Raw genomic sequence first — 9,975 nt, 5'->3', positions numbered from 1 at the left:
GCATTCCTGAAACATTATGAAGTGTGATCCCATTATAAGAAACATTAAAAAAACCCAAACAAACCCAAACCCAAACCCAATTCTTACTCATATACAGTTCTTCAAAGCTAATCTGGGATTGTCAGATACAGTAGTAGAGATGACAATCTCTTTTCATTTGTGTATGCTAATTTTCATATTCCCCTCAAGGATTAGCTTCCCCTCCCCATCCGCTATTAAAACAAAGGAGTGAGTGGAGGTTGTTAAATAAGCCGAAGTTTTACTTCTCGTTGGATTAATCAAGAGGAGGGAAATTGAATATGGCTTTAAGGTCTAATTTTTGAATCTTATGCTCATTTCCTTTTCTGTCAGAACTCAATCTCTAAAACTGTATTATCGGAAAAAAATGCAGACTTCTCAGAAGAATGAAATCTCCCGAAGAAGCTGTATAACCTCATCACTACCACAGATAGCAGCAGGGTCCTTCAATGAATGTGTAAAGATTTTGTTGTTTTGAGTAATGGTGTAATCTCCATTTTCAAGACTTGGTCACATAAAGCCCTAGCCACCTGATCTGCCACCTGAACTGATCAGATGGTGGTGAGAGCTCTCTTTGAGTGAGAGGTTAGAGAGGACAGCAAGCTGGTCCCTTCTGAAAAACAGGACTATGAACTTGTAATGCTGTACAGGGAGACGGAGGGAAATATCTTTTGATACGCAACTATAAACAAACTCTGATTTAGATACAAGATGTTGCATCCTTAGTGCCTGTTTGAAGACCTCAACCTCCAGTCCTGTAAGCCCTCTGAGAGAACAAACAACCCTCCAGGTCCACATCTAATCCCCTGCCAAGGTAATAGATTAGGCAACCTCATCTTTGTCTATTTTCTCTGCTCTCTACTTGGAGCTCGGAGATGCATATGCTAAGTGTTTCCTGAAGATGTGTACAGCAAGCCTGAAGACGGCTACACATATCTAAGTCCTCTTGGTTCAATTTGGCATCACTTAAAGTCTTGGTTGTTTTCTCCCTTCAGTGCCTCCTGCATGGGATTCCTCTTGCTGTGAATTCAGCAGGGACTCTCTCCATCTCCACCCCAATCTTTTCTTCCCATTCCCTGTGATGGTAAAAACCAGCACAAAGTGATCACCAGTGGCGAACTGGTTCTTTCATCATCAAATCAGAAATTATATTTCTTTGTCACCCACTCCAGTTCCTCCTCTTTCTGTACCATAGCTCCTTTGGCTCTGCAACCAGGGCTGCAAGAGCCTCACTGCACCCTCATGCTCTGGTGCTTCTCCATCTGCTGAGTTGCTTTCACCAGTCATACTTCAGGCAGTATTTGAAACTTGCTTAGCGACTAATATGTTCAGAAGGTTTCCTACTGTCCACAATGTGCACTTGGGTTGGCCTGCTTAGTTCCTCAAGTGCTAAAAAAGCTGCTCCTCTCAGAGAAGGGTTCATCTCCAACTCCTTAGTGGATTGACTTCAGAGATGTCCTGATTATTATTGCTCTCCTCTACTGCATATGTGCACTTCATAAAATATTCTCCAATGATATTACAAAAGAGGAAGTAGCTGCTCTGAAAAAAAATATTAAGTTCCACTTTGCAGTTATGGGACTGCCTTCATTTCCTCTGAATGCCATACCCCAAGTTTTACAAGAGTAAGTCATACAAGACTTGACTACTTTAGTAGAACCAATTGTTTTACATGAGAAAACATTTCAACTCAGTAATATACAGGGTAACGATACTGAGACATTTCACAGCATGAGACAAAGGTCCACAGACAAAATCCATTTCCTTCTTAACTTCAGTAGATAGTGGATGGCCAGTACTAGAGTGTACTACAGCACAAACGGCATAAAATAAATCTGACTCTGAAAATCACTTCTTGTTTTGCCAGTAGAGGAATACACTTTGCATTTGACTTCAGGTTCTGAATTCCGCAGACAAATGTCACGCATCTGTTATCACCATTTTCACAGTCTTCGGAGGGTCCTATGCACAAAACGGAGGAATTGATTTCCTTTTGCAGTTTCATTCTTGCTTGGGAAGACATTGACCCCCATGTTCATTACTTGGGGTGCAAGTAATCTGGATTCTGTCTATCTATGGCTCTATTTCAGCTTTCCTACAACTAGCTTAAGCAAGTTAACATCTCAGTTTCTTTATTAAGCGAATTTCGGAAAATTTCCTAAGAACAACGAAAACTAAGATTTTAATTTAGTATGGAGCATAAAGAACTCAGGTAATAGTCTAGAGGCAATGGCACAAAATCTATAAATAAATAAGCCTGCCAGCTGCTGGCTGATATCCAGTGATCTGGCCACCTCCAGATGAAAGAGTTTCCCCTGCCTACATGTTCATTACTTCATATGACCAATGCTCTCCAATGCTTTTGGTAGGCTTGAAACAGAAGTCTTTCCTCATGCAGAGCTCCCACTGAAGTACGCAGATTTCAGGCTGCTGTTCTGGTGCTGTCTTGGCCATCTGCCTGCAGCTGCCCTTGGCTGGGCGCTTACCCTGCACCATCCATATATACTCTCCTTCCAGTCCATTTGCCAGGCTTCCAGGTGCTGCCCCCTGATGCCTACTGATACTGCCAGGATTTTTAGTAGAGGTGTCCTGCCTACCCACGTGTTGATAGCTTTGCCATATTCTGGCTGCCCTGTGCACCTGCTCTAAATGTATTCTCCAAATGGATTGTGCTACTCCATTTCACGCCACAATTTTTTTTTAATGCTTCCAAGAGAAATATGTTAAAATAATCATCATAAAAGAGATACTTGCTCCTTACCCAGCTTTGAAATCCTAATGGTGGAAAAATCCAGCTTATTTGCTTTAAAAGCAATATTGCACTCAAAAAAAAAAAGGCACCTGGATGTTTCTGAATGTCAGTGTTAGAGGAAAATATCCTTGGTTTTTTACATTCAAATGATTCCACTGAGACTTTTAATGTGCCAGACAAGAAAACTGGGAATATAATTGGAAAATATATAAACCCAAATTAAATAAACTTCACCTACTACTTAGTATGGTGAGGATAAACATATGCAACATTTAGTATTTGTTACTTTTTCTTAAATTGCCTTGCTTTATAGCATGCTACCAGCCACAACACTCAATAAAACCAAGCAGTGTGAGTTACAAATGCATTAATCACCAATAGCACGTAGCAGGAAATCAAATAAAATAAAAATGAATGATGGTGGTAATTCACCCCCAACATGCACTCTAGCTCCCAATGTTAATGCAACATCCTATGGTGCAATATAAATCTGTATAGTGGATGTGTTTTTGAGGACTGAAGGAGGGGTACATAATGCAAGTGGCAGAATGACGTGCACACACAAAAAATACTGCTCTGTACACCAATAAATTATATGACAGCAAACCAACCGTGCAAACGTTAATTATACTTTCCTTTTTACTAATTGTCTGTGGTCTCTTTTAAGTCCTTTACTACTTGTGCTACAATTTTAAGAGTTTTTGTTGGTGTCAAAAATAACCAACACACCCTCCCTGCCTTCAATTCAAGACTTTTCTGTTTGTCCCATTCAGCCTGTGCTCTGCTGGAAGGTTATTATAATCTTGGCATTCATCTGTTGCATTTCTTTCAGAGAATCCACATAAGCAAAATCTGTTGGCAGGAATATTGTTGGTTTAGTATTCAGTAACTTCTAATATACAAGGAACATGACGCTACAATTAAGAGCCTCCGTATGCTGGGTTTTTTAATTATTCCATTCTAATAGGAACAGACAATGATTATACAAAAATAGCAACAATAAGCAGTGTATTCTTTGCTTGAATAGAAGACATGCAAATCTATGCAAAAAAAAGCAGAAATTCTGCATGAAACAATATAAGATGACCCCTTTCTTTGGCATCTCAGAGGTTGTATTCTTGCACTCATTCATCAAAAATCACCGCTAGCCCAACAAAACAGTGATAAAACCACTGCTCTTTCCCCCGCCCTCCTTTTCACTTACCTTCTGAGGGCTGAGGGGTCCCACAAGGGGTGGAAGGGGTCTTCAGCTCTTCCTGGGACTCTGTGGATGCTGGGCTGATGCACTTGGGTACAGGTGAGGATGGGGCAGAAGGAGATCTCAGGTTCAAGGACAGCTCACTTCTGCCTCGGCTTACGTTCCGACTCTTCAGCTCTTTTTCATATTCCTCTGCTGCCAACTTCTCCAAGTATTTGTATCTGAAAGTTAAATTCCAGAGGGTTTCCGTAAAGAAAAAGAAGTCTGTGGCTGATGCTTGTTTATGGATGAAACACCTGCGGAGACTGAGCTGCCTTCCTGACACAAGCAGTATAACACTAAACTGCCTGCCTTCTCAATCTGCCAAAAAACGTGCACCAAAGCAAAGACTATGGCCCTGAAAAGTGATAAATTTCTCATGACAAAACAAAACCAAAACTCAGCAGAGTTAAAGAGTCCTTAGATATAGCACTATGTCTGCATAGTCCTTCTCCTTTCGGAAGCATTTGTCTGTCCTCCTTTTCACCCTCCTCCTTCACCTCCTCCTCCTCCCAGCCCTCCCTCTCCCAAAACTAAAATGGGAGGGAAAAAAAAAATTCCAAAGGAAAAAAAAAAACCTCCAAAGCCAGAGCCCCTTAATACTGATGCAAATAGCCAAAGTCTGAGACTTGCTGTGAGGAAAGGAAAATGGTTCAGTGCAGCAGACAAAACAGATCTCCCTGAAAGTAACACCAATAATAATTTGGATTGACTATCTAAAGTCTCTGAACCTGCTTCTATTTGCTCTGAGAGCAATGCACTGGAATTCACTTTGTTCTCTCCAGAGTCTACAATGGAAAGTTTTCTTTTTTTTATTCTAAAAAATTTCTCTGCCGGACTCAGACATCCAATAGCTCGGACCTGACGTCACATGTAGTTTATTCATCAAAGTCACTTTAAAAGAACAAAGATACATCTGTTTTGCATTTTAGGCAGGCAGAACTCACTAACTGTTTATTAAGACCAGCTACCAATCATATTCTTCATAGTGTGCTTTATACATTTCGACCAAAATAACTTTGAAATATGTGCCTCTTCCAGATGTCTGCTAATTTTATCCATCATTATTTGCTAAGGAATAAATTCATGAATACAGCTGGACTGGGCTTTTGACTGTTAGCCTTACCCACAACTGAACTTTTAAACAGGTTAATCAAGAATACAGCTCATGTCCCTGAAACACTGTGGACATCCTCCTGTAGCCCACCACTGTAAACACTCCATAACACAGAACACCTCTCCTCCCCCCTTCTGCCTCACTGACAACCTGAATTAGTGTACAAGAGTGCATTAAAAGCAGGCAGGGTAAGGAAGTCAGCCATATGTGGTAACAAACACGCTCAGTGCATATGGTAGCCACGCACGCATGCACATTTGCAAATATCCATACAGAGCACAGAAATGTGTCTTTGAAAAGCAATCCTTGTGTTTTCAGAGGCAATTTGCTTTATTGCAAACAGCAGTAATGAAGAACAAACTCATTTTATTTTATTCCTCCAGAGGTATGCACAAGCTTTGAACGCATTCTGCAAGAAAAAGAACCCCTACAGACTCTGGATGAAAATATAACAAGCCACATACTTGTATGGTTATAAAATAGGAACTGTTTACAGTTCGAACATGAAGCCAATTCTTGAGAATGATTTTTGCCTTTTCAATAGAGGAGAAAGCCTTTTGCTGGCATTAGCATAACATTTTGTTTCAGTTTGTGAAGCCACTCTTTCTTTTAACATCAGTGAGTTACATTTGTGCCTCCTGCCTCCTCACGAGCAGAGCAGAAGGGACTTCAGACTCAAAGAGCCATTCAATGGATCGGTTAGCTCTAACAGGTACAGCCCAGCTGGCTGCCGCTGAGGAGGGTTTTGCAGTTTGCCAACAGACTACAACAAAGATCTGGATGGATCCTTCCATAATGGGAGGAGCTACAATGTCTTACTGTTCTCAGCTCTTTTTCAGCTGCTTTAGTGTTTTAGCTTCCGTAGCTGTGTGCTGCACAGCCAACCAGCAAAGCAGAGCACTATCATCAAGATGTGCCTCCTCAAAATGTACCTGTTCATTATACTGAAGGAAAAAAAGGGAACCAGAACAGCAACTCTCATAGCAGCACATCAGCATAGCTAGTTATCAAATGGGAAGCCTAAGAAGCAGATACAGCAATTTAACCAAGAAATAAAAATCATTCAAGAATCGGTTATTAACACTTCACACTTGATAAATGACATTTATTTAGGTTACATTCTGTTTCTGCCCAATACCTTAACAATGAATGAATACTAGCATCAAACATACAAGGTTTCATGAAGACCAAAATCTGAAGGAGTTGAAAGCTTGAGCTACCATCCCTCTGCTGCAATTAGTTCCTCTGTTACAGGATTGACACATTGCCTCTGTATATACTGCCATATTCCTTTAAATCACGGAAACCTGCATACTTCCTTACACCTAAGCCGAGCCTTCTCTACAGACAAAGAGCCAGAATTTTGTGGGCTATGCATTGGGTATACCTCATGAACATTACATTCCACTTATCATCTTCAAGTAGATGAAAATATTGTTGTGAGTTATGTAGAGAATTCTGAGCAGTGTCCTGGGGGTGACTTAAAATGTTAATGTACCAACAAAGACACAGGCTAGAGAGCGTTTGAGCTGTAAATCACACTAAAAAGGGCTTGGCAGCTCACCTTTCTTGGGTTTATTTTTAAAGCACTGCTGGAAAACACCCAACCAAGCAAAGCAAAATAGGCCTCAAATCATCGAGCAGCAAGGACAAGTTGAAGAGATGGTTCTGAGTTACACTCGGACCCCTTCAAACTGCAGGAATCTTTCTGCCTTATACCAAGGTAACCAGTGACATGGTAGTAGACAGAATGCTCCAGAGTTGACAAAATTTAGACAAACCAGTGCTTTTAACAGAGCCTCTACTATTTGCTCAGTATTATCTCCTACTTTTTAAACTGATATGGAGGAAACATACAATCCAGATCTTAACTCAGATTTTATCACCTTGGCTATAGTGTTTTATTACAATCATGCATTATCTTAAAACAAGTCAAGATGCAACTTGCTATAGAAAAAGAAACTTCATTTGTGTAAAGGTGTTTGTTAAAAAAAAATTTGGAGGAGGCCAGTGTACTGGACTACTGGTGCAAGGCTTCCCTTGCAGAAGTTTTATCCAGTATTTATGTGTCGGCAAAGCAACGTGTATCTTTCCTCTTTTTAAGGAAGAACTGATAGCTTGACATTTCAGTTCAAAAGAGCCCTAAGGATAAAGACACATTCACCCTGCTGGTGAACGCTTCCTCAAAAACACTCCAGATTACTTGGCACACTCCTGTACAACTTGAAAATGCTGGAGAGATTGCTTCTAATTGGTTTCCAATCTTGCTCACGAGCACACTTTCTGTAAAAGGTTTTACTTGGCTAAGATCAGTGTATGATGCTTATGTGCTCAGACACTTCCATTTCAGAAAAGGCTTTAAACTATTTATAATTGTTTTGGCTGGATGGACAAAAGAAAGCCAACCCACCTTTTCTTACTGTTAGAGATGTCAAAATAATTTTTTAATATTAGCTACTTCAGCCACCATAGATCAGGCGTCAGTCTGCAGAAACTGATTACTGTGTGATGATTTTGTGAAAAAAGAAAAAAAACTAACCAACCCCGCCCCTCCTCACGCCCCCACCACCCCCCCCAAAACGCAGCAACACAGTGAGATGGCTGCTCTCATATTTTGATAACGTAATTCCAGTTCTTGACAATCCAAAAGCATCTCCAGAAAGTAACCTCTAGAGGACCATAAAATCCGAACTGAAGCAATCTGGATGATTTTTCATCTACTATTTGTTCAGTAATGTGCATATTTTTCAGGTAAAAACAAGCGCTCCCTCCAGGGTATAATTACTAGTGGAGGTAGAGATGAAGCTACTGAAAGGCAAAGGTCTTCAGTCAAGTACTCCTTGAAAAATGTGCTTTCATAAGCACATAATTATCAGACCAGCCCAGCGTTTCTAACTATTTAACCGAATTAAAAAAAAAAAGAAAAAAAAAACCCAAACCCTCAGTCCCTTTCAAACATGCTTTTTAAATAAAACAATGCCCCAGTGATAAATGCTGCTAAGCTTTGTGATTTACTTGCTGATGTTTAGAGAGATTGGCAAAGAAAACTTGGCCCCGAAAGATAAAAATATGCTGGGAGTGGATCAGAACCGTTTCCATCAGCCTGTGACTGCAGTTTTGCAATGCTTGTGACCCCAATTTCCTTTATCCTCAGCTGCCTTTTCTGACCCTTCGAAAGCTTGGGACCCACTGGGTGAGAAAGACAGCCTTATTCAATTTATAATTATACTAAACTTGGGCAAATTTCTGAGGCAAATGTAGTAAGCTTATTTCCCACACAAACAGATAAAAGATACATCATCAATCATTCTCATGCATTCCAGTCCCACTGCTCTTCATTTATTGCTGTGCTTACAGCTGGACTGCATTCTCATCTTTAATGAAACAACCACTTTCTTAGACAAGTCTTTTGGAATAAAAGCATTCTGTGCATGCAGAGTTAAAAATGTAAATAAAGGGCAGCACCACAGTAAAGAATATAGGAAGTGCAAACAACCACAGGGGAAGATGGATGCATTGTATACAAACCTCTCTTCTCTTGCTTGTCTTAGTTCTTCTCTTTTGTCTAAATAATCACGGCTAAAAAGAAAATTGCAGTAAATTCCAGAGGAAGGCAGAAGGATGAGGTAAGTCACAGAAGTGTAAGTATAGCAGAGAAATCAGGAGCAGTACAAACAAGCTGATCAGAGACAATGAAGGCTATTGACAAAAATTATTAGGTTGTTTTTGTAAATACAGGCTGTGTGTGTACACTTATCCATGCATGTACCATACGTATACATACCCCAAGTATGTTGTTTGGAAGGTCATTAGAAGCAATTATTAAAAAACTCCTCAAGTGAAGAATTTGAAGCACATTTTGAAACCTGGTATCTGAATTAGTTATAGTGAACTGGCCTTGTCCATAACGAGCAGCCACATTGGTGGCTATTAAACCCTATCTCATTTGCTCCATTTCAGAATGCCCTGAAACAGTGACTGCAGCAACCAGCAGGCTAGACCAAGGCAGGGAGCACACCGTATTGGCTGTCTTTCTAATACACCTTTCCTCAGTGTGTTTTAATTGCCACATTTGGAAACAGGACAGCAGACTGACATTACCGAGTAGGACAATTCTTCTTACAAGGCGTAGGCACAATCATTGTTGCCTTACTGGACAGGTAACGATCTTTCACTTCTTGATTTTTCAACCTCAGCTTTAGATACAAACCTCCCGCTATCTCAGCTGCCCCTTCCACAGCTCCCCAGGTAATTCATACATATAGCTTTTGCCAAGACAACTTTGCTGGACACTGGGGCACTGTGATTTCAGGCAGGTCTGTTGCATCCACAAACAGGGATGCAAATTTAACCCAGAGCACAGCAGAAACCAGTGAACGTCCAGCCTGCCTCAGTATCACAGCAAGATAATTCCTTAGAATGTATTTTTAGCATTTTGTGGAATCTGGTGGACAAAACTGATGAGACTTACATTATCTGTTAGATTCTTCCACAGTGTAACCTATGAGTACCAGAGAGATTTTCAGAACTACTTAATTTATTAATAAACCACTATTTTTTCTCTTTATGTCATCGAATGAATTACTTATCATCAACTATAACAACAGCTATCAAACGTCTGTTTGCAAGCACTCTTCAAAAGTTCCTGAACAGGGAACACACATTACTGTTTCAGGCCATTTCCATGTCCTTTGAATCCCTGAACTGACTATAATTTTATGATATTTTCAGAGTATTCTTTGGAATTGCAATAGATATGAGAATAACAGGAAATAAAAATAAATCTAGGAATTTTCAGCAGGCACATCTTAACATTACTCTTTCTCTTCTGACAACTTTCACCCTTCCCTA

General features: G+C 40.2%; 1 protein-coding gene across 1 annotated transcript in view; it reads right to left on the bottom strand.

Annotated features, from left to right (window-relative positions):
- FHOD3 (formin homology 2 domain containing 3) overlaps positions 1 to 9,975 on the bottom strand; it is a gene marked incomplete at both ends in the record, with an annotated part of 64,405 nt that overhangs the window by 52,186 nt on the left and 2,244 nt on the right. The window contains 2 exons of the mRNA XM_010137557.1: positions 3,975 to 4,189; positions 8,653 to 8,703. Of these exons, the coding sequence (XP_010135859.1) occupies positions 3,975 to 4,189; positions 8,653 to 8,703 (266 nt within the window). The remainder of the gene's footprint in view (positions 1 to 3,974; positions 4,190 to 8,652; positions 8,704 to 9,975) is intronic.

Source organism: Buceros rhinoceros, unplaced genomic scaffold (genome assembly GCF_000710305.1).
Source record: "Buceros rhinoceros silvestris isolate BGI_N320 unplaced genomic scaffold, ASM71030v1 scaffold11716, whole genome shotgun sequence".
Classification (NCBI taxonomy): Eukaryota; Metazoa; Chordata; class Aves; order Bucerotiformes; family Bucerotidae; genus Buceros; species Buceros rhinoceros.
Note: the sequence above shows the minus strand (reverse complement) of the source record. Positions and strands in the feature narration are given on the sequence as shown.